This window comes from Bacillus rossius, chromosome 11 (genome assembly GCF_032445375.1).
Source record: "Bacillus rossius redtenbacheri isolate Brsri chromosome 11, Brsri_v3, whole genome shotgun sequence".
Taxonomy (NCBI): domain Eukaryota; kingdom Metazoa; phylum Arthropoda; class Insecta; order Phasmatodea; family Bacillidae; genus Bacillus; species Bacillus rossius.
Genome location: NC_086338.1, coordinates 44,906,283 through 44,932,361, shown reverse-complemented (window position 1 = coordinate 44,932,361; position 26,079 = coordinate 44,906,283). Strand labels below are relative to the sequence as shown.

At 41.0% G+C, this 26,079-nt stretch overlaps 1 protein-coding gene across 1 annotated transcript in view; it reads right to left on the bottom strand.

The window, feature by feature from the left end:
* Positions 1-986: 986 nt before the first annotated feature.
* Positions 987-26,079, bottom strand: part of LOC134536897 (uncharacterized) — an 85,200-nt gene continuing 60,107 nt past the window's right edge. Inside the window, exons 3-4 of the mRNA XM_063376961.1 lie at positions 9,001-9,174; positions 987-3,319 (exon numbers count right to left, since the gene is read on the bottom strand). Of these exons, the coding sequence (XP_063233031.1) occupies positions 2,148-3,319; positions 9,001-9,174 (1,346 nt within the window). The 3' untranslated portion in view covers positions 987-2,147. The remainder of the gene's footprint in view (positions 3,320-9,000; positions 9,175-26,079) is intronic.

The following is a 26,079-nucleotide window of genomic DNA, read 5'->3' as shown; positions in this document are numbered from 1 at the left end:
CATTAATCATTTAAATTTAAATCACATTGTTGCAACAATCGATGATGTCCAAGAAATTTCACCAGGCCTCCTGCATTATTAATATGTAAAATTTTCATCGAATAGTAGTTCATCATACATAGTTTTAGTGAGGGGGAAAAAAAAGATTGTTGATTATGGTTGATTACGATAACACTGGTTTTCAATCTTATTTTCCTTCATTCAAATTTTTTTGTACTCAGAATTGTTCGGGTTACTTGTTTTTTTTTTCTTACTCAGACCACATTAGTTTACAAGAGAACTTCCTGAATACATTAATAATATCAGTGAAATACCCTGAACTGCACTACCGAAATTCCTAACATTTCCTGTCTTCTCCTGTAATGGCACTGTAACTATAGACGTTAAAAATGCTTCGCGTAAGCACTAAATTAAGAGAGAAAAAAAGTACTCAAAATTATGACTAATATGGACTCCAAAACAAAGGAGCAGTCTACAGTGACGAAAGCCCGTATGCCTGTAAGAGCTGAATCCATCGAACCAAAGAGGAATGGCTTGATCGGGCAATCAGCTAGCTGCTTGCTCTATGACCACGCGACAAGGAAGAAGGATAGATGCGGTCGAAAAGGGGAGGGAAATGGGATTTGAACGAGACACAGAATCTGACGACGACAATTACGGTAACGGCTGTACAACCTCGGAAGTAATAAATTCATAATTAATATCGTTCTTATTGAACGCGGCTATCTATATGCGCAGCATATTTCACCAATGTCATCAAATAATACTTATTTCATTTTTTTTTAAATTCCTGTCGTGTTCACACATGAGTTTTTTTCTTACTTAAAAAAAAAGACGCACATTAAAACGATGCAAACACTTTCACATCAGATATGTGCCGAAATGTCTTTTTTTTTTTTTGCGGCTAATCGCTCTTCACACACCCAAAATAGAGGAATATTGTTCACTTTTGTGCTTACGACCCGTCTAAGTAACAAATGTTTTTTTTTTTTTTTAGTTATTATTGATTGTTTTATTATAATAATAAATAGAATCATTACACGTTAGATTCTATTTCAACAATGGGATGTAACAACGAAACGGATAAATGAATATGATTGCCACAGGCACTCGCCTAGTTATACGAACAGTTCCAGTTTCAAAGGTACTCGGGAAACGAATGATGAGGGGGACACGATTGCGGAGGGGGGAAGGGGAAATAGGAAGAAGGTGGAGAGGGGGTGAGTTTTTCTTTTTTTTTTTTTGTTAAAGCTATTGCTCTGTTCGATGAGGGGAGGGGGGAGAGAGAATGACGTCATCGAGTGTCGGGGGATGTTTCGGGGTGGCGGCAAGGATAGAGACATAGAGAGGTCAGTGGGGCAGTGGTACGGCGTCGTCCTTCTTGATAGTCGATTGCTATTGGTTGGCGTCGTAGACCAGCCGACGACGGCAGACAGGCGTCTTTCAGAACGCTGAACGTCTTCACTTGCCAACGGAACCGTCGGGAACAAAAAAAAAAGTGCACGTATTACGACACAACGCTGCGCATTGTTGAACGTTGCAGAATTTCTCGCGACGCCTTGCACTAGTACTCTGTATAGTATGTACTGCTTCGAAATACACTAAAAGTTTGAGGACCGTCAGTTCATTTAGGATGATGATTTTTTTGGCTATAAAATTCTGGTAGAACTTACTTGCTAGTTTTAAGAAATCTTAAAATTCCCAATTAATTAATTATTAACTAATAAATTCATTTGAAACTAAGTTTAGAATCCAAGAAAATCTTTACTACAGTAGAAGTATATTTTTTAGAGGTTTTTTGAATTAATAGAGCTTGTATAAATTGTTGTATATTTGCGCAAATCTGTACCCAGTAAAAAAGAAATACATCTCCAAAGAATACGGTGTTTGTTTTAAAAAAAAAAAATATTTACGCAAACGAATAAGAGCTCAGTGAAAAAATTTACTATCGCTATTATTGTTCTTTCATAAAATCGGTCAACTGTCTGTGAAATGAATTGCAGTTGAGAAGCAATGTCTACCATAACCTCAAAAAGAAGGTGTCGTGTGGCGTGTGCGACGGCGCGGGTGGACGCGAGGCGGTTCCGCCGGCAAGCGGCCGCCAGGTCTGCTACAATTGAAGCTACGGGCCTAGCGCCGGTCCTTCTTTAAAGCCTGTCCTCTTCCTCCTCCTCGTCCACCTCCTCGTGGTTGTCCTCCAGCTCCTCCTTGTAGCCCGGGTGCTCCGAGATGGCGTAGTAGTTGCCGTTGTAGATGACCCCCAGCTCGCGCAGCACGTCGCCCCGTATCGTCGCCTTGATCGTCCAGTTGTAGCAGTCGTCGCTCTCGCTCTCACGGTCCAGGCGCTCCACGTCCACGATCTTGGAGCTCAGCCGCTCCAGGATGATGCCGATGTCCTTGATGGTGAGGTGGCGCTTCTGGTCCACGGACAGCTGGTCGATGAGCAGCAGGAACTTCTCCGTGGTGACGGCCTCCTCCTCCATGGCGGTGTTCTCCGTCTCCGACTCGGAGCTGTCGTGGGCGGCGGCGTGGGCGGCGGCGGCGGCGGCCTCCGCGGCCTGGCGCAGGAGCGCGCCGCCCTCGATGTCCAGGAAGCGCACGTGCTGCGCCTTGCCGCCCGGGCCGGAGCGCCGCGTGCCGTCGGACAGCGCCGAAGGCTGCGGCGACGTCTGCTGCTGCGCGTCCTGTATGGGCGAAGTGGCCACCGACTTGTGCACGGCGATGCGGCGGCCCTCCTCGTGCAGCGCGCAGCAGTGGAAGTCACACTCGGCGGCGCCGTTCTGGTCCGCTCCGTTCCCCGGGCTGCCGCCGCGGGGCAGGTGCGCGTGGTTCGCGCACTCGGGCGTGTGCACGTGTATGGCGGAGCTCTCGAACGAGCCGGTGCCCTGCTTGACGAGCCGGTGCGCCGGGTGGTGCTGCGCGTAGGAACTGGGGGCCGCCGGCGGCTTGGAGTCGTCGTGGTTTATCACAGTGATCTGCGGGCCGGGCGCGTAGCGCGGCTGCGTCGCCGCGGCGGCCGCCGGAGGCGTGTACACGTCGTTGATGAGCGTCTCCTTCTTCGGGTGGAGCCCCATCTTCTCGAGGCTGGTCTGGATCACCAGCGCCGGCCTCACGGCCTCCGGCTTCTTGCTGGGCGAGTACTTGGCGCCCTCCTTGTGCGCCGACAGCGAGGCGCCGTGCTGTGCGGGCTGCCGCTGGTCCCAGTGCAGCACCACGGTGACGCGGCCCTTGTTGTCCATGATCTTCCACGAGGGCGTCTCATCGTGCAGCTCCAGCGCGTGGATGGTCTCGCACACGATCTTCGGGATGGCGGAGATGGCTGCACACAACAACACTGGTTGCAGCCCCCGGCTGTCCGACCTCACACTTTTCTTCACTTATAGCTCTGGGATGTTTCAGCAAAGAGAACTGGAAGATACTCCCACCCCAGGGCCGGTGCAAGGTCAATTGGCGCCATAGGCGGACCACCTTAATGCCCCCCCCCCCCCCCCACCGCCACACGCCGGACTCCCCTAAAAAATTTTCCTTGCCTCAAAATACACCACGTCAGCCTAAGATTTTGTCAACAATCAAATGTAAGCAGTCGTGTGTTTTTTTTTTTTTACTTTTTTACTTATTACAAATCATAAACAGGTCACCGTGGACTTTAAATAATTACTTATACCGATATAAACATTCCAAACTGTTAAAAAAAATCAATTTTCATCTAGTTTCAGTAATCGTTAAACATATTATATCAGGTGTTAAGTGTGCTGCGCAGCCCCCAGCTACTTGGCGCTCTAGGCGGTTGCCTAGTTCGCCTGTATGGACGCACCGGCCCTGTCCCACCCTACCCTATTAGGGCACATATGTGGGAGGGGGAACGCGAGAACGCCGACCGTAAGGTCGGGATAATCTGTCCAACCTAGCGTCCCACTGATCATTAAGCCAACCTTACAAAACCAAAACCTCTCTTTATTACTTCCCAAAGTGATTCCAGCCAGTTTGCATTCCCAAATACGAATGTCGACTACCGTGCTAAACTCGTGACATTTTTTTTTTCAATATGCAAATCGCTATCAAAAAATAATATACTATAATTTCTTGAACTACCACTTCGGACGTTTCCCAAAGAATTATTCTCGTATTCAAAAATTAATTTACCTACAACGGAAAAAAAAAGTTTGCATCATTGCAAAATCTGTCATCAATATTCTATGTAGTTCGATATACATTTTGCACTTCACTTGAGTTAAGTATATTAGAAGCAAAATTAAAACTACATCTATTAAATCAAAAAAAAATCTATACGTAATCATAATGTAAATTGACGTAACACACGTTTAGAAACCAGGTTGTATTTTGTGGCTCAAAAATGATTTATTTATTCATTAGTGGCAAACAATTAAACATCACACGCTATTAAATCCAAACAGAAAATATATCACTGAACATGGGTATTAATTTTTATTTTAAGAGAATATTTTTAATAATGTTAACGATAAAGCAGCTAGATTATTCTTTTCTTTCAAAACTACTCCCAAACAAAATTAGATAATATAATTGAAGCCAATTACGATTTAACGCATATTTTTCTTAAAAATAGCTGAATTCGGACATACAACTATCATAAATCTACAGATTCCTGATGGAAAAATACTTACTTTAAAATAAAAATGCATTCGTGTATTATGAATGTGGAGAATAAAAACTTTTGTTGTGAATGATGAAAGATAGCCAGTTTACACTTTACAACAAAACGTATAGTTATATTTTTCAAGAAGCAAGGCATACCACTACAAAAAAATAGCCACAAAGTGTAAAATAAATTCTAATGTTTCCGTCGTAACTTCGTGTGCAAAATTTTCAAATAAATTTTTTAATTAAAAAGTTAAAACTAAAACGTGATTGTGCGCATGCTAGTTAGGACTTTATTACTTAAAACTCATCTCATCGTTGCAAATTTTTAAGTTAAAAAAAGATCCAGTAACGTTGGATGGTTTTTTTTTTGTAAGGCGTGGTCTCAGGCTTGTTTGTATGCATCGTACTTATTGATGCTGCGGAAGTGTTAAAATTGACTAGAACTACTTTAAACACACGCCGTAGCGGACTACTTAATGACGTGGAGTATTGCTAGCCAAACCCAAATCGTACTTAAGACATATAAGACATAACTCATACCAAATTTTTTTCATTTCTCCAGTTTCTTGCCGGAGAAACACGAAGGACCTATTTGTACGCTCTTCAAAAAACTGTAGTCATTCCATGCATTACGTTTTTGTATCCTTCCGCAAATTATTGTTTTTGCAGATAAAATATTACAAATCAAAGCTTATCACTACATTCCTGTAACGGGTTTTATGTACACATCTAACAGCTTCAGTATTATTTGTCCTTATGAGGCCAGATTTAAAATACTAAAATCTAAAAATCACAGTTATTAAGAAAAACATAGATCTTTAAGCTAGAAGAGGGCCTATTTTCTTTTAATTATCTCCAAAATCAAGAGCCTTATAAGCTGCTCCCTACGGACCAATCAGGTGCTGTCAAAAACTGGATGTGGTTAGTCCACGATACAATGAGCACTATGGAAATAATCCATTGTAAATATGGTCCTTTCTCAAGACTTCTCAATAATTAAATCTCAACTTTAACTAGTACATGGCAGTGAATTTGGCAGAAAATCACTAGTCTAAAAAAACGTTACATGCGAAGTTCTACATTCATATTTAAACATGTATTTTTTACGCAGTTAAAATAAATTTTATAAATGCAAATAAAACAGTCAGTCTCAAAGAACGAGTTGCATTTAAGTCGCAATATTTTACTTTCTAAGACGCGGTTATTTTCTTTAGCACTCTTTACTTTGCAATATTTTAATTTTTCGTAAATTAAGCTAACTGCGCATACATAAATTTGTCGATGCAATGAAAAATAAATTAGTCACATAAAAAAATTTCTAATTGCGTGTAAATTTGAATCTATGCATAATGCACTGTGTGTACACGACAAAAATATATGCCCAGTTTTATAAACATCCAAGCCAATATTCAAACTATTTATTTCTTTACGTGCATATTTAACGGGAGATTGATCAAGGGAAATTACTGCGGTAGTATTGCCAGCATTCAAAGGAATATAAAATGCATTCCAAACTATAGTATCAGGATGATGAATTTTATTACTAAATGAACAAACAGCCAGGAGAAGCCTGGAACAAAAGAAACAATGACACGAAATGCAGCAATCCAGGTGGAACCTTTGAACGCTGCCTTCGCGTTTACCAGCGCAGTGTCCAGTTTGCGCCCACTCTTGACGTCACAGAGTGGACTGTCCTCCTGTCCACAATCCGAGGACGAAAGACAAAAAGGCACAGCGAGCGATCACTTACACCACACTCTGCACACCCCTAGATCACTTGGTTATAGAAGCGTGAAAGTTTTAAAACCGATGATTCTTACTTGCTCGATAAAAGTTACGTGATAAATAATATGCATCATCTAAAACAAAACAAAAAAATATACCAGTCTCTATTTCAACGTGAATCACGAGAGGTACCCAAAAATAACCGGAATCGCAATGTTTCGCATCATGTACTTGTAACGCCAGTTTTCACCGCCAAGAAGGTTTTGTAGGACTTCTCCTGAGTCATTCAGGGAAGTTACTTGTGTGTTTCTTTAGTGCACTAGTGACACGGGAAAAAAAGCCCGGGGGGGGGGGGGGGGGCTGATTCTCACACGACCTAAGAGCGGCTGTGAAGTTTCCGCTGCGTTCTTGCCGAGTAAATAACAAAAAAAAAAAAAAAAAAAAACTTTTTTTTTTTTTGTGTTTTGTGAGTGCACTAAAAAAACACACACAGAACAGCCAGAGAAACCCACATTCATCATTTTCAGGTGACGCCACTTGGCGAAAACTGGTGCTAAAACCACATGATGCGCAACATTATGATTCGGGTTGTTTTTTTTTTGTTTTTTTTGGGGGGATCTCCCCTCGTATGTAACTGGCAAACTGAAATGAATTTTGATTGTATAATTAAAATTTCTGTTATTTTGCAGCATCTTTTTTTAAGAAAAACGATCGGGCTCGAAAAGTACATAGTGTACATGTAGTCTACAGCCTTGAAATACTTTTTAAGACCAGCCACACATGTTACTGAGTTACAGCGGATTGTCTGTGTCCACACATGTAGTTTGCAGAGGGCAGAGCCAAGAATGAATGTCCTAGTTCTCCCGAGAGTGTGCAGAGTCCAGATTGAAGAGTCCAGATTGAAGAGTGCAGATTGAAGAGTGCAGATTGAAGAGTGCAGAGTGAGCTGCCTCGGTCATGGAGGTAAGAAGATGGTGGATTGGGCATGGGTGATATTTGCCCCGTTATTAAATGAAGTAGCCTTTCCCACCTGGATAGCAAACCATTTTATTTTGTTATGATGAAGTTTGACGCTGATCTCTTGCTGATGTGTACGTAGTTAAACATCTTTGTTTAACTATACTCACTTCATTGTGACTTTTTTTTACGATTATTCCCAGCAACTTCTTTTCAAGCGATTAGACACAATTCTAGCCAAGAGCATATCCCGGATAGGGCAAAGGAGTCAGCTTCCCTCCCCTTTCCAAAGTGGATGAATTCACCGTCAATAAGTTTTCGCAAACAACGAGCAAGAAGATGCAGTTAGAAAATTTGTAACTTAACCTCACAAACTGTTGTTGTAATTTATTAATGAGGTTCTTCCTTTTATTACTTATTTTTTTATGGCACCGTGGATTTGCTCCCCCAAAAAGAAGTTTAAAGTTCTAACAACTCCTCCACCCATTTTATTTCAATTTTTTGCCTGATACGTCCATGCATACAGTTCCACCAACTGCTAACAAGGGTGACTTCAACTTCACAACAGACACCTAATCCATGGACTTATACCACCACGGTCTCAGCCACGGTAGTATTAGTCTATGGAGTGGGTGTTTCTGACGTTGAAGTCAACTGGTTAGCAATTGGATAGCAGAACAAATCGTAGCTGTATAAGGGCTATTTGCTAGAAGTTTGAAAGGAACTCGCTAGGAAGACGCATAAAATTGCTATCACGAAGTGAGCATTTGAAACCAACGTGATAACAACACATCTGGAAAAGGAATTAGATTTACATTTCATTAAACCCAAAAAATTGTTATGCTTTCCAAAAAAGGAAAAGTGAAATGAGTGATCGTTCTCATTTCCGGTATTAACATGTCTCATACTAAAAACAGAAAATCCCTAACTTCTTAACTCCGTGGTCTCGGCAGACATCGCGGAAGGATACATTTCCAAGGAGCCATGCGTGTTCTTCCGCAGTGCTCGGCCAGGCCAGGGGGGAGATACAGGGCGCGATCGGCAAAACACTCCAGAACTTTTTTTTTTTTTTTTAATAAATTGGGCTTACCTTCTCTTCGACAACGAGTCATCACAGATGGTAACAGACAAGGAAACAAACAAAAAAAAAACAACAACTTTAAGAGTTCCAGGACACGGAAACTCATTTCACAGAAAATCCTTTACGTACGTAAACAGCCACAAAACTGTGGAAGAATGTATTTCCAAGAATTTAAGTCCATTGAGAATATGTAAATGTGATATTTGATAAGTAAATGAAACCTAGGGTTAATCACCGTAGTTATTTTGAACGTTTAGCAAGAAGTACTGATAGAATGAAATCACACGGTACACCCACCATAATTTTTTTTTTCGCATGCAGTACTTTTCTTAAAGCTCTTTTTAAGTACGTCGATCGAAATTTATATAAACATACATGTATAAATTAAGGGGGTTGTCTGTAAAGTCGATTCACGGACGATAATTTTCACGTGATAACATTGAGTGGAAGAGAGATATGTGGATGCGTCACAAGCCGAACAACGCTTGGGCCGATCGTGTGCCTCTCTATGGCCTTGTTCCGGCGCTCTGGCGTGCACGGCTCGGCTCAGGCGGAACACACGGAAGGAGGAGGAGAGGGAGAGATAGAGAGAGAGAAGGGAGGAGCAGCCGACTCACCCGCGCGGATGACGTCCACGCCGCTCGGGTACCAGCGCTCGCCCTGCCGCAGCACCAGCAGCACCGTGTTGTTGGGCAGCGTGCGGAAGTACTCGCCGTCCTCCACCTGGGTGCCGTCCGCCTCCAGCACCAGCCGCACCGGCTCCGCCGCGAGGATGCCCAGCTTCTCCTTGCCTGCGGGACCAGCCCGCCTCAGCGCCGCGCGCACCTCCCCGCCTTGGAGCCTTGCATGGGCAGCCCTTCACAATTATTCTGACAGTGGTTAGTTTAGGTTAGGTTAGGTTAGGTTAGGTTAGGTTAGGTAAGGTTAGGTTAGGTTAGGTTAGGTTAGGTTAGGTTAGGTTATGTAATGTTAGGTTAGATTAGGTAAGGTAAGGTAAGGTTAGGTTAGGTCACTTTACAAACTAAACGCTGTCAGAAAAATACCGAAGGGCTGCCCTTCCAAGGGGCAACAATTCAGACAACCTTTCAAAAAAAAAACCAGTCAGAAAAATCCTGATGGGCTGCCCTTCCAAGGGGCAATAATTCAGACAACCTTTCAAAAACACCGCTGTCAGAAAAATCCTGATGGGCTGCCCATCCAAGGGGCAACAATTCAGACAACCTTTCAAAAAAAACACCGCTGTCAGAAAAATCCCGATGGGCTGCCCTTCCAAGGGGCAACAATTCAGACAACCTTTCAAAAACATTACTGTTAGAAAAATCCAGATGGGCTGCCCTTCCAAGGGGCAACAATTCAGACTACCTTTCAAAAAAAAACCACTGTCAGAAAAATCCTGATGGGCTGCCCTTCCAAGGGGCAATAATTCAGACAACCTTTCAAAACCACCACTGTCAGAAAAATCCTGATGGGCTGCCATTCCAAGGGGCAAGTTTTCAGGATTATTTACACTCTTAAAGGAGTGTGTTTTCAGAAATTGGATGGGATGCCCTTCCAGTCTCTGTACAAATAAACTACTGTCAGAAAAATTCTGAAGGGCTGCCCTTCCAATGGGCAACAATTCAGTCGCCCCTGCACCTCCCCGCCCGTCACACGTCACGTCACGTCTTTACCAAGCGCGGCTCCAGAAGGGAGACGGTGGGGGTGATAGCCCCTCCCGAGACCAAATTTTATTGATTAGTGTATATTTATGTTTACTTAAATATTTAATTTTTATACGTTAAACTTTTATCTCGTCAAAAATTGTATGGAGCTACTACAGGTTATGTATTTGAAAACCTGTAATTTGTAAATAATATTCCAAGGGCCAATATCTGACCACTTTAATTTTTTTTGCAACTACGACCTTTCTATGTGCGATAGCCCCTCCCGAAAAGTCATCCTGAAGCCGCCACTGGTCTTTACGGCCGAGACACTCGAGTGCAAGTAGCTTTAAATACATTAGCTCCGGGCCAAATCATTTCACGACTACTGAATTCAGGTCAAATCACTTTAGTGTCAAGTCACTTTAGCTAAAGACCAATTCATTTCATGCTCAATTACTTCAAGGCCATGTCAGTCAAGGACAAATAGGTTTAAACAAATTAGCTCTGGGCCAAAACATTTCACGACTACTAATTTCAGGTCAAATCACATTAGTGTCAAGTCACTTCAGCTAAAGACCAATTCATTTCATGCTCAATTACTTCAAGGCCATGTCAGTCAAGGACAAATAGGTTTAAACAAATTAGCTCTGGGCCAAATCATTTCACGACTACTAATTTCAGGTCAAATCACTTTAGTGTCAAGTCAATTTAGCTAACGACTAATTCATTTAATGCCTAATTACTTCAGGCCATGTCACTCAAGGACAAATATGTTTAAATAAAATAGCTCAGGCCCAAATCATTTCACGACTACTAATTTCAGGTCAAATCACTTTAGTGTCAAGTCACTTCAGGTAAAGAAATTTTAGGCCATGTCGCTTTAGGCCAATTATAAGACTAATTCATTTCATGCCCAATTACTTCAGGCCATGCCACTCAAGGACAAATATGTATAAATATATTAGCTCCGGGCCAAATCATTTCACGACTTCAGGTCAAATCACATTAGTGTCAAGTCACTTCAGCTAAAGACCAATTCATTTCATGCTCAATTACTTCAAGCCATGTCACTCAAGGACAAATAGGTTTAAATAAATTAGCTCCGGGCCAAATCATTTTACGACTACTAATTTCAGGTAAAATCCCTTTAGTACAAGTCACTTTAGGTAAAGCAATTTGAGGGCAAGTCGTTTCAGGCCAATTTTAAGACTAATTCATTTTATGACCAGTTACTTCAGGCCTGTCACGTAAGAAGGCGTAGGTTAAGACGTTCAATCAATGTCTTATTGACAGTATATAACCACAGTTGTAGTTATTATGACAAAAATATTCATTGATAAACAGCAATTATTATTTCACAGGAGAAACTATTAATAACAAGATATTCCATAAAATTATGTGCTATGGTCAAAAGAGCAAGAAAATAAATATTTTTAAATGGTTTTAATAATGTTGAAAAAATAATTTGTAAACACCAATTATCACTCCTAAGAATATATATATATATATATAATAATGCTCTCGGTGAAATAAACTGGAAAAAACAAAATTCTCATTCAAAATGTTATGTTACAGGACACAATGTTGGAAACACAGTTAAAAAAATCTTTATGATTTTGAAAAGTTTTTTCTCAGTGGTGTACATCTGGCAACAGAGCACATCGAAAACAAGGACAGCGCTAATGGCAGAAATCGTGCATTGGAAAGATGGAGTAAATACACCAATTTAATGCATGCTGCAAACTAAGGCTGAAACGTGATGTAGCGTGAGTTTAGAGTTAAGACAGGGAAGTTGGTCTTGGCATAAATCGCTGCCATTGCTGGCAAATCCCCAAGGAAAGCACATGACGCATGCCACCCCTCCTGCATGGTTGAAATCTAGCATGATTATGCCCGAGACACACTTAAGTCCTCCCCTAACCCGGACCCTTCCTAAACAAATTACAATTTAGCTTTAACTTAGGTCAGGGGAAAAAATATATAAGTGTATAGAGCAAGGAAAAAAAAATCTGATACGTTCTTTCACATTGGTTCGTGCGAAATAAAGGTTTTAATTAAAGCCGCTACAGTTCCCGCTCCAAGCCGTCTGCCCCCCCACCTTACCCAGTTCCGAATTGCTTATTGTACGGGATCAGAAAAGGGAAGATTCTTGTGGTTAGTTTTCCGCGTGTGGCGGGCTTTGATGTGGAGCGAGGCTGGAACTTACAGCTCCCAGCTTCTTCAAAAAAAAAAAAAATACCTAGAAACTTTCAAATTATCGCCCCCCCCCCCCCCCCCCAACACAATCTTATTTTGGTTGCAGAAGTATTCGCGCAAAAATAGTATCGCTGATTTTGAGTCGACCGTGAGACACACAGATTCCACACAAACCGGTGATTACATTTCCCTAACTTTTCCATGACTTCTCATGAAAAAAAAAAAATCACAAATTTTACGGACTACTTTTTTTAAAAAATCAATTTGTCTATTTTGCAATTTTCTGAAAGAAATAAAGAAGATTCAAATTTAGCCACCACCATCCTCATAATAGGCATAGCTCAAACAGGAAATTGCATGCGCAAATTTATAGTGAGTACCTATGACTGCACTAACACGCCATCTGAACAAAAAAAAATGCTTTCACTTTCCCCTCAATATTATCATCACTGGGGAATCCCATGAATTTCCCAGGATTTAAAGTAAACTGCCCGACTTTCCCTGACCAATGCTAACTTCCCTGACTTTTCCCTGACCTCCCAGAATATGGAACTCCTGATTTTATTAATTCACGAGCATGAAGAGTTGTTTACCAATGATACGAATCCAACCAAGATCTAGGTTTGCAAAACTTTTTAACTCATATCGAAATGTTCGAATACAGTAAAACTGTGATCTGATTTTGGACACTTGTTGTGGTCAACATCCGAGGTCTGGTGTAGTTACAGTACCCATCAAAAGTTTGGGACCATTACGAGATTTGTACAAAACTTTCCTGTCTTTACAGATTTTGTGTAATATTTTGCAATACATTTTTTCACGTTTGTTGCCATCAAAAGATATTTTTATAAATTTAAATAATTGACATTGGGTTTTTAGTTCCCAAGTTATGAAAATTTAGACGTTTGGGAAACGTAGAAATTTAGTACGTTTTATTATGTGGAAAATATGTAGAAATAATACATTTTCAAATATCTTAGTGAATTATTTTTAATAACCTATTGATATATACTCAAATAATTTGAACAAAGAATAAAACAATTGCATACAGCTTTTTAAATATAGTTTATATAATTTTAAATTTAAACTGAACTAGTGAGACCTAGTTTGGTGCGTTACCTTGAGCCGAAAGAATTTAACGAACCCTAGAAACCAAGTCTCACTGACTTAGTTTGTATGGAAAGTATACATTTTTAATTTTTGGCATATTTATGGCAATGTTTTTCTTAAAAGGTTAATTTTTAAATTATTTAAAAAAATCTGTATTAATTTTTACCTTCTTTATTAATTTTTTTATTTAAAATACATATCAAGAGGTAATCAATATATATGTATATGGTAATGCTGAAATGCCAGTAAATTTATTGTGTCAGATTTTTTTTAGTACATAATGAATTGTACCAAGATTATACTTTCCTGAAAACTGTTTTTTAAGACTTGCAAACTAAGAAACATATTTTAGTGATTTTTATGTCTAGAAATGTGTGCGAGTGGCTACAATGGTGGGAAAACGTATTACAAAACGTTTGAGGGCGGGAACGTTTTTGTACAAATTCCGTATTGGTCCTAAACTATTGACATGTACTGTATCATGACAGCTGTTTTCGCCCGCGTCATATAATCAGGTACATTTTCTCCCCTCCCGGTGTTTATAAGACTTTAGCCTGGCAGTTAATATCATATCGAAACAAGATATAAAAACTTTGTATGTACATAATTTTTCATGCCTTGTAATGCCAAAAATAAAATGTTATAAATAGCTAAAAATTTAAATTATCCAAGATGTAAGACACTAATCTAATTGAAACAATTGCGAAGGTTTTTTTTTTTTCGATTGTGGCGACGAAGTGGCTACTTGACGTACCACTACTAATTTAAAATAAAAGTATTTTTCTCTGGCAATCATAAATTATTAAGTACCGGAACCACTTCAATTTTTGAGGGTTGAAAGCGTTTAGGAAGAATATACATTTTTGTCACATCGACAATCAAGTATGCCAAATTTTAAATTATTTTGTTGGGTAGTAAACTCATTATATCAAAATAGGTTTTAATGCTGTTTCAATGTAGTGTATTAAATTTGCGATATCTGCCCTTGACAAAGTCCCCAAACAATTTACAGGTCACACCAAAAGTTTAGTACAATTAGTAGATCAAAGATGATAATGTTTTGGTTATAAATATTATTTTTAATAGCTCTAAAAATTCTTGGTTAAGGCTCCCGTCTACCTAGGCACACTTAAGGTTTGCAGATCTTCAGAAAAACTACCAGGCCATTTGAAAACTGCTGAAGATAGAAAAACATTTACGAATACACTGAAGGGGGCTGATTAGTTCTATTTCCGTATTTAGTTTTTAAACTGTATTTTTAGAAGAGAGAAAACCGCTAAAACTCGTGTTTTAGGAATACTATTTAGGCATGAAAAACCCGGTACAGATTCTTGAAAGCACTCAAGTAACTTGCATTACACCTTTATCTTCATTTCTCCCGCATTAGGATCTAATAGTGGACGGCCTTATATATATCTGCCGACGGTGTAGAACTATAGCCGGGACACGCGCGAATGTCGCGCGGCCATCTGTGCAGGATGTCCGCAAAGAAAGAAAAAAAAATATTTTGTACCAATTTAGGCAAGAAAAAAGTACTAGATTTGAAAAAAAAAGGGTACTAAATTATAATTTTTTTATGGTTTTAACAATTTAGGAAGTTATTATGTCACTGCAATGGTCTAACTTAAATATCACACCACACGCACAGGGGCGTAGCCAGGGGGGGGGGGAATTAGGGGTTCAAACCCCCCCCCCCCCTTAGCACCAAATCTTTAATTAATTTCTTATTCATCACTCAAACAAATTTCATATTAAAATTAATAAAAAATTTTGCCCTTACAATATTTAAATTTAAGTACCGAAAACTGCTAAAATAGCACTATTTTACACCTTAAAATCCAAATTTTCCCGAGGGAGGACCCCCCCCCCACCCACCGCTTTAATACGGGGGGGGGGGGGGCGCATGCTTCTTAACACCCCCGATACACAAATCCTGGCTACGCCACTGCACATACACATACAGTCCATAGTTTTTAAAAATAATTACGCTTCATAATAAAACATATTGGAGTTACTGTAGTATTATTATGTTAAAGAAAAAACAAAGTACTAGATCTGAGCGTAAATGTACTACACCACTGAAAAACTTATGAAAGTACTAGATCTAGTAGGAAAGTACTAACTGTGGACACTTTTGCGTCTGTGGTCGCCGTCGCGTTCCTTCGGGGGCAGCGCGTAGTCCCTCGGGGTCCCCCCCCCCCCCACTCGGCCCGTGTCCGCCGCCTGATTGGACAGCAGCGAGGCGCGCGCCGACAGCAGCCAATCAGGCCTCGGGGGGCCCACCCGACACCCCGTCACACCGAGCCAAACCTACCCCCTGCGTCGAGGGGCTGCCTCGCATTTCAGATCAGCATTTCATACACAGAGTTTTATTCATATGAATTATTTTCATTCAAATTAAAGTTAGTTTTTTTTCATCACGCACCTCCCCCCCCCCCCCCCAAAAAAAAGTATAACTTCTAACGCGTAACGCATCGCGTCTCATTGATTGTTAAAATCAGGCGGCAGACTTACCAACTTCTATGAGGATGGAAATTACGTAGACAAGTAGATTAATGGTACAGGCTTTCATGCAAGAATAAAATTGTTACGAAAAGTCTACTTTTTGAAGTTATACTTCTTTGGGCGCGTCAGGTTGAAGCTGCGCGCGCACCATGTGACGACATTTTCAAGGGAAGATGGTGGGCCCACATTAGGGGACACACCAAACGTATTGGTGTGCCAAATGATACTTTATGATAGTGAAATTACCTTGGAATTTATTTTGGTAAACTAAAATAGTCATAGTAAAGAGTAAATTCCAAGGTTAAAAAAACACATTATTTTGGTATTATATTATATCAAATATATTACACATTTTCCTCGTAAACTTCTGTCAGAGCAGTGATTATACTGCGCGGTCAATATGCTGATGGGCCGTGGTTCAAAACTCGGCGGTAGGTATTATTTTTTTTTTTACTTTTTTTGAAGTTATACTTCTTTAGGCGCGTTATGAAAAAATGATGAGTGTGAAATTATAAGATGCGACTGTAACACAAAATTAACAGGTTGAAGCTGCCCGCTAAAGCGCTCATTAAGTCTCGAAAAAAAAAAAAGCTACTAACAAATTAGAAATAGAACCTCTATTAGTCGCGCATGTTGGCACGTCGTCGCCTCTGATCAATGTTTTCATATTTATAATATTTATCCACATGTTTCTAGTTTCTACATTCACAACACGTGTTTTAGTTTCATACAAGTGCGATTTAGATATCTGCTAATAAATTATATTCAGTAGTGATTTAAATTGAATATTTTGATTAATATTATTTACTATTCGTAAATATTAGTAAAAAATTGTGCTTATATACATTTTCAAGTGCTCCAATATAATTGAGGTTAACTATCCGTATGTATTATTCATTGATAGAAATTAGAATATTATTGTTTAATATAATTAATACTAAATATTATTAAATTATTAATGTTAAATATTTATTACTGGTTATTTAATATTTACAAAATAAAGAAATAAATTTAATAAAACATTTAATAAAAAATTTGTGATAAAAATTAAAATCGAACATAAAATTAAAATATTAATTTTTAATATTTATTGTTAAATTGAATATATAATAAATATTTATAAAAATAAATGAACAAATTTAATAAAAACTTTTGATAAAAATGAAAAGTGAATTTTAAATTAAGAAAATTATAAATATTTAAAACATGAATAAACTTAAATTAAATTTTTGAATTTATTATTAAATTTATTTATTTTCTTTTAAAATATTAAATAATCAATAATAAATATTTAAAATTAAGAATATTATAATATTCAGTACAAATTATGTCATACCTATATATTTATTATTCTCTAAATTTTATTTATTTAATTTTTCAAATTTAAACTGAATTTTATTGACTGTGTTGACTATATTTTTCCAGCCCTTTTATTATTTTATTGTAATTAATTATTTGCATGCAATTAAAAACTATTTTTAATGATGCCAAAGAAGTATAACTTCTCATGCGCGTACATAAGTACACGCACCCATTTTTTAAAAATTTAATAATGGTACGCCTCTTATTTCCGAATCGTCAAATGTCTTACTCAGCCCGGATTACTGGATACGATCACTGCTAAACTTGTTGCTAGTGTAAAATTATTGCATTGAAGTAACTGGGGGTGATTACACGCCGTTTTAAGACAGCGACAAGTTTTTGTGGCGGTTGCGGAACTTTGATTCATCGAACATCAACCAGACTCTTGGTAATCCATCTTGAATACTGCGCCTATTATTGGTAATAAACCAGTTGTTCAACCCAACTCAAGCCGTATTACAACAGTAAATGTGTAATGTAGATCAATATTTAGCTTCAGGTATCAAAACTTCAATAACTGCGAGCGAGGGAGGAAAAAAAACGGAAGCCACCAACGTGATAGAAAAAAACTGTACCAAAAATATATATATATCCCTAGTTGCCCGCAACAGCTGACGGTTTGAAATATTTGGCTGTGCAAAACTGATAGGCACCAGAAATGAAGCAAGCGGGGTTGATACCAAGGGGGAAAGGGGTAGAGGGGGTGACCGCACTAAACTATTTCAGCCCGCTGCGGTGCAATAGAGAATGAGTCGATGCCAGACCACAGAAACCCCCGCTGACAGGAAACGAAATATCAATTCCTAAGTGGAGAATGTCGTGTATATACATGTACGTGCGCGCTCAGCCGAATATGACTGAGTGGTTCTGGTGTCAGGAAGAAGGGAGGGAGGGAGAGGGCAGAAGTTAAAAACAAACGCGTCGGGAAAGGAATTTTTCACGAAAAAAAAAAATATATATATATATATATATATATATATATATATGAGCCTGAGCCAGCGGTATCTAATTTCTAGAGACCTGCAAAATTCGCGGATTCATTGACCTCTACAGTCCTTTAAATACTCGCGGAAATGACACCTGTTCATACGCGTGAGACGTCTCAACTAGGCTGTCCGTAATTCGGCACTTTCTTGGTTTAATGTTTCCCATTGGCTCACAGTTCCCCGGATAAAATGTGGGCCAATCGCAGAAGCGGTACGAAGGTATAGTTGTTTTGATGCTAACCTATCGCGAAATGAATCCGCGAATTTTGCATGTATCTACTTATTTATCTGCGAGAGAAGCTACTGTCTGCCTTATTTGACCGGGTCATTAAGGACAATTTTTTTTTTTTTTGCTTTCGCGCTGATGGTAGATGCCGGAAAAATTCGGGGATTCATTTCGCGATAGGCTTAAAATTAAAATAGTTATATCTTTGCGATCCTTTTGCCATAATTATACTTTAAGTAGTGGGAAAGGTTAAGAAGGGGTTTGTATTTATCTAAATCTCACGTAGACAGTGAAATTGGGGAATTTTTAAAAGCATATGTAGACAATTATTTTTCTCCTAATTTGAACAACAGATTGCAAAATTTCATTTAGAGGTAACAAAATACTCCCTTATGGGTTGTTAAGGGGACTAGGTTGGTAGAAAAGGGAATCGGGGAATTTTTTATATCAGATAAAGACAGTTTTCATCTTAATTTTAACGCTAAGAGTACAAAAATTAATAAAGTACCAATATTCTGTTTTTATAAATCTCAGGTGGACAGGACGATGGTAATTTTTTTTATGAATATCAGATGAAGCAGTATAGGTATTTCGTCTTATTTTGAACGTCAACTATACGAAATTTCATCAAGAAGCATGCCCTACCAAAATTCTGCTTTAAAGGGCTGGAAATTTTTTTTGGGGGGGAGGGGTCGAAATATAATTTAGACAGTGATCTTCGTCTTGTTTTGAAGGTCAAGTACGCACAGTTTCATCTAGCTCGGAGTAATAATGTAGATTTGTATAAGAAACAATCAAAACTAGAACAGGAAACTCTTCGTCGTCTCTTCTCTAAATGGTATGAAACATCGCTCTCCGCTTCAATCTGTTTGTTAGTTCACTTCTTCTAAACGATTTTTTGTAGCGTTTCCAAATCAGTCTAAAAATATATATATATTTTTTTACATTAAAATATAGCGATAGGTTATGTTGAATTCATATTGGCCCTAACTCCAGTTTAAGGTCATTTTCGATCAATTTATTTTCCTTACTTCCTGTAAAATTTTGTTCTTCGGCGATAGGGCTTTCTATGTTATGGGGGCGAAGAACGCTTCTTTATACTGAAATAGATAAACGATCCGACCAAATGAATGGTATTCCTTGTAGCAAGCACGCCATGTTGCCTTCTTAGTTTTTTTTATTCAAATATATAAAACGTGATAAAATTTAATTTGGAAAAAAAATTTAAGTTTATCATATTTAAAATAGAGTAAGTTTTTTTGTTGAGGAAATTGATAAAATAAAAGAAAAAAGAGCGCGTATAACTCGGTGCATGTGATACAAGTGAAACTTCAAACCTCGACTCGTGTGTATATCGCAAGGCCTCTTTCACGTGGGGAGACTCGGGTAGGGAGGGCTCTGGCCACTGAGTTCGAAGACACAATTGACAATTAGGGGGAGCTGAACTGTTGCCCCTTGGAAGGGCAGCCCTTCATGATTTTTCTGGCAATGGTTTGTTTGTAAAGCTTAGGTTAGGTTCGGTTATGTTAGGTAGGTTAGGTTAGGTTAGGTTAGGTTAGGTGAGGTTAGGTGAGGTTAAGTTAGGTTATATTAGGTTAGGGGCAACAATTCAGGATTATAAAATTACGAAAATAGACGCATTTTAAGATACTGGAATGGCTGCCCTTCCAGTCACTTTACAAACTAACCACTGTCAGAAAAATCCTGATGGGCTACCCATCCAAGGGGCAATAATTCAGACAACCTTTCAAAAACACTACTGTCAGAAAAATCCTGATGGGCTGCCCTTCCAAGGGGCAGAATTTCAGTCGCCCCGACAATTGCAGGACTGAAGGACGTACGACAACAGCAGCAAGGAGTGTTGGGAACGCAGTCCGCCAACAGTGTCGTCAGAAAATACTTTCTGTAATTACTTCATGTCACCTGCTGGTGCTGCACCATGGCAGATGAACACAATTCAACTCTGTGATGCAAAAATATAAGAAATTATATCAGTGATAATTACGCAGCGTCACCATTTAATTTGATTTGTTTTTTTTTTATTTACTAGGTACCTACCCAGTAACAAAATAAATAAATATATACAAACAATACATTAAATAAATTTAAAAAAACCACGGGAATTGAAGTGGATCCGTAGCTGAGTGCTTATTTTGCTTCGACGGCGAATTGCCGCGTGCTCAGATTCAAAGTGTATTTAAAAAAAATAATTGTGTGTGTATTCAAAGTGATTCGCGGAATTAAAAACAATTTCAATTTACTATATTTTTCCCTTTTCAACTTACCGTACTTCTTTTGCTTAGTCCCGGATAGTGTTCCAAACTCCCCGTTGAGGACTTCGGACAATAATTCCCTCCCATTTTTAGCCACTTGATGTGTGAATCGGTACGTTTGTCCCAAAGGGCATGCCGGATACAAGCAGAATTAATAAACAGTTCGACATCAAAATCAATCTTGACTTGACGGTGGGGAGCGAACGCTCTTGTCGCCTGTCTGGCGTGAATGCCCCCCCCCCCCCCCCCCCAAATGCTCCCTTCGCATGTCGAGGGAACGTAGACGCGACCACCCTCTCCCTTGCGGTCGGTGGTCGTCTCTCGGGGCGTGCGCATCTCTCTCGCGGGCTGTTGGCTGGGAGTTCCCTGCGACCTATTGGGTAACCGAAGGCTGGCAGTGCGTGTTGGTTTTGTGTGCGTGCTGGGGGCGGCCTAGCAGCGCCAACTGCTACCGACCGCGTCCCGCGGGTGGCGGATACGGGAGCCCAGCCCGAGAGTTGCAATCTCGCTGGGGTGGCTGTGAATAACCAATAGCAGTCCGCGGACCAATGGCCGGCCTGCGGAGTCGTTATCACGGCTGTCGGGGAGAAAGGTAGCCTGAATGTAGCTCGGCGCGCGGCAGAAAGCAGCTTCGTCGGCGAAGGCACCGCAGGGGAGCTCGATGTGCCCTGGATGCGAAGTGTAGACGAACTGCGGGCTGGAACTTGGGAGCTGTGGACTGCCGCGCGCGCAACGGAATTGAAATGCATCGGAACTCTGAAGGAAGACATCAGGAACCTTCAGCTGGGGCTGCTGTAGGTGTGGCAGCAGTAGCCTCGAGCGGCGCGACCTTTAACCGTCTCGGGGATTTTGGGTGGCGAGGTTGGTTCCCTCCCCCCACCCTGGCTTGAAAGGTACACTGCTGTTAACCTGAAGAAGGAAGATGAAGATGGCGCAACGTCAGGCTGCCTTTCGCTCCGAGAGCCAGCAGTTCGAGCCGGTTTACTGGCTCGTCTGCCCACTTCTGTTTTAACTGTGGCTGCCTGGGCAGCTGGGCTGGGCTGACGAGTGAAGTCGCCCGCCCCTGGGGGCGCATGCGCCCCTGGCTAATAATAACCCAGGAGCTCCCAACTTTAAATGTGGGCCGCAAGGCCCAAGCACCCAACTCCACCAAGGTTGATTTTTCAGCCCCTCCAACTCTTCTTACCTGGACCCTTCTTCCTCTTGTCCAGTAGTTACCTGCTTGCTTAATGCATGTTATTTGATCCCCGCATGAACCGGCCCAGGGTTTTCCCTGTGTCTATGCAGGTTTTACCTGGGTCACGTTAGCTAGCTTTTAAGCTAGGCGACCAATGGGGCGTCAGTCATGGCGCCAATCGCAGCCATGGCTGGCCAGTAAACCCCAATAAGCACACGATGCACGCGACCTTGTCCTGCATGGTTAAAAACCCGCATGGTAGAGTGTATAGGCTTCGGCCTGAGACACACTTAGGTCCTCCCCTAACCTGGACCCTCCCCTACACACTTAGATTTAACTTAGGCTAGGAAAATAAAAAATAAAAAAAAATCTCCCCCTTGCGGCTACATGCGCATGTCGAAGGAGAGAGGAGAGAGGAGAGAGGAGAGAGGAGAGTGGAGAGAGGAGAGAGGAGAGACGCGAGACGCGACCCCCCCCCCCCCCCCAATACCAAACGCCCGGCTCGAGATGCACGAGCCACACCGACCCTCTATCGCGCGTCCTAGCTCCATTGTACTCCTTGCATTTCAGTCTTCCGCGCCATCCTCCCGCTAGCGAGCACGAGCCTTGTGGCTGTCCGTGTGAGTGAGAGAGAGAGAAAGAAGTCAATTTTATAAATAAACTTGAATTAAAAAATTTATCACTCACTTAAAAATAACTGCTCAGAATATAAATAACTTCTGATCAATCAATAATGATTAATAAACAATTAATATTAATCACTGTTGAAATACTTAAACCGTAAATAAAAACTGTATCTTCAGACAATTCCCCCATTTGGAACACGCCAAATCTCTGAACGAAATATTAAATCCATAACAGGTAGCGCTATGTGTGCGGGAAATGCAGGGACTGTCAACAGCGCTCTCTACGCTGCTGGTTGAACAAGGAGGAATGCAAGCAAGCGCTGGTAGCAAATATAAAATTCAAGGCGCTGACAGCTGACCTATATCTATTTTCTGAAACACGTGCCTGCGCACACTCTCTGCCTTATTTTTTTTTTTATCTCTCTCTCTCTCTCTGTCTCTCTCGGTTGCTGGCTTAAGAGTCTTGTGTTCCACGGGGTTCCCGTCGACCCTGTAGGAAGAGCGGACCTATGAAGTGTCGGAGTTGTAGTCGGCTCTAGTATCTGAGTGAAGCTCTCTGCAAGACTCAAAAAGGGCGTGTGATGCGAATGTATAGCCTCTCCCGCTTACGGTAACCCATAGCCTTCTCGTGGCGCCAGTGTTTAAACAAATATGGGCAATGCCGGGGGTGCCCACTCCTCAGACTTCCTCGGTATGTCGGAACGGGAATTCTGGTGGATTAGTAAGATGGGGGTAAGTGACTACGACTTGCCTCTTCAGAAAGTCCACTGGGGGGTTTTGGACCCCCAAACCCTAGGTGGTGTCTCAAAGCATCGGATTCAAAGTGAAGAATCCAGGATGCATATGGAATAGCGAAGGGCGGTAGCGTGGCGGGGTTTCGCTCCCTGTCCGGGCACCCGGGCTCTGGCAAGGCTGTAACCTTCGGGCGGGGGATATGCTGATATTGAAGTACCCAAGGACATCCAAGTCCGGATTAGGGGGTGCTCTCCCGCTATGAGGCTGCCTGGGAAAACACTATACCTGAAGATGAAGGGTGCCACGGGACTGATCCTTTACTGTGATAGTTCCCTGCTGAGATTTCCTCAAATGGCTCAGGATCAGGATTGGAGTAGGAAAACGTGGTGGTAGTGGTCCTCCTATGCTTGGAGAACACTCCGAAGGGTCCCCACCCTGTTGACGAGTGGAAGTGTTGAGCTACTTAAGCTCGGGTACTAGCCTGCTGAGCTAGTAGAGGTTGGATAGGCCTCAGCTGGATCACGAGTAACTGGGTGACCGAGGGGTCCCAGGGATGTGAGAGGTATGGTTCCGTGTCGTTGCTACTCAGATCCCTCAGAGGGGGTTAGCTCTGTTGAGGTCTGGGGGTGGACGGCGGAGCTGAGGGTGCATCGGTGGGGCCCAAGTTGGGATGGGTCTCCTCAACCTCTCGACCTAGCTGGGCACTTCTCAGTAACATGCCGCGATTAGAAATGGCGTATCCCTTTCTCGGTTTTAGGAACCCATGTCAGACTCTGGTAACAGTGTCAGGCATGTAAAAGAACCATCTTCCTCCTAACCAGGATTATGCCCAAATGGGATTATCTGCCTGGGGGAGTGTCGATGAATTGAGATGAGATGTGAATCTATTCAATTGTCTCTCTCGGTTCTCTGTGCTAATCATCGCACAAAGAGGAGAACGAAAACGAGCCCAGCAACGTATATAGCATAGTGCTCTCTTTATGTGTATTAAGTACATATTATCTGTCCTTTTCCGCGTCAGAAACGTTTCACAGCAATGTTTCACGAAAACGTTGCATTGAAGTTCGGCCTTGAAATTTTACTCTCATCGCGCCCCAAGAAGTTTCACTTCAAAATAAGTAAAATTAAATATTTTAATGTCTTGATTTCTAAGTAACGAGCAGAAGCTTGAAAATAATTTTTTTTGACGTGACAACGTCTAATAAATCGATGAACGCCGGCTGCATGCACGAAAAAGGATGACTCATTGCTCCGTTACGCACATTGTCCCGTTACGCACACTGTCCCGTTACGCTCATTGTACGCTTGCGCCGCATCTATCTCTCTTCCACTCGATTGGAACAACCATCGATTTGACTTTTTCGAGGCACATTAAACTTGAAACACTCCCATTCGTTTCCTACTTTTCCTATCATCGTCCTATCCTTAACAGAATATCACAGATTGGAAGAAGTTAAATAGCAAACATGTATAAAAGTTATAGTTAAAATAATCTCTTCGTTAAAGTAATAAACATATTTGAATTAATGAGTGCAAATAAAAGTAAAATTATCAATTAAATTGTAGATTTCATTTCACTCCTTCTTTGTATCCATTCAAAATAGTGATAATTCAATAAAAATGATTAAATTTTATTCATAAAAGTATGCAATCATTTCATCAATGTTTTGTTATGACGTTGTCACGTTAAACTATCGTCCGTAAACAGACTTTACAGACAATCAATTTTTTTTTTCCCCCTCGCTGCTTCCAATAGAGCGGTCCACGCGACACCATAAGTTGCACGCTACGCACCTCGCGGCCGGGGCTTGTGTCAGGCTGGAGCGTGCAAGGGAAGGGGTGGGATGAGCAAGGGAGAGAGCGGGAGTAACCCTCCCCCCCTCCCCCACCGCCTTCTCCATCGGTCGACGCTGGGTCCGATCACGTGGCGCGCCAAAGAGGTCAGCGAACCGCGCCCAGGGGAAGCGAGGTCACGGGCTGCGCCGGGTTCGAGTCCGGCTTACCCTCTCCCCCATCCTTCCCCATCCCCTCTCCGTGTTCCATTTGGTGGAGGAGATCACTGTCTACATAATATATATAATTTTTTTAAATCACGTTTTACTTTCTCCCACCCTCTTAAGGCCCCCGCCTACCCGGGCACACACACACGATAGTGCGCAGAGCTTCAGGGAAGAAAAAAAAACAACGCGTTTTGAAAACTACTCAAGAAGGTATGTTTACGAAAATCATTTTAAAAAGTTCGCTTAGGGCCGACAAGTTGTTTCGTTCACGGATTAAGTTCTTAAACTGCAATTTTTAGAAGAGTTAAAAAAGGTTAATAGGCGTGTTTTCAGAGTAATTTTTTTTTTCAGAAAAAAAAACGGTACAGATACTTGAAATCGCTTAAGGTGATTTGCATTACACTTTTACCTTCTTTTCTCCGCCTTTTAATGCTAAGGTCGCCGATCAAATTTCACAGTTGTCCTATGCACGCCACCATTGTTATTCGGAAAGTAGAAAAGAGGAACTGACATAATGTACTTAATGGTAATTATCTGATATTACCCGCGCACCACCTTAATTTGTGCTCTAAGGGTTGGTATTGTCGAAATATCACCTGAACAGTGACCTTCCTCCTGTTTTAAACATGGAGGTAAGAAATAAGGGATTTGGTGTGTACAATCTTTGCCACTTTAATACTTTAAGTCAAAATGAAAACGACCTCTAACGACCTGTACCGATTTTTTTTTTGCTTCTGCATAGCAAAACAATTATTGGTTATAATGAAGTTTAACCCTAATTTCTTGCAGATGTGTTGGTATTGTTTCTTTAGCAATATTCACTACATAATGGCATATTTACGATTATTCCTAGCGAG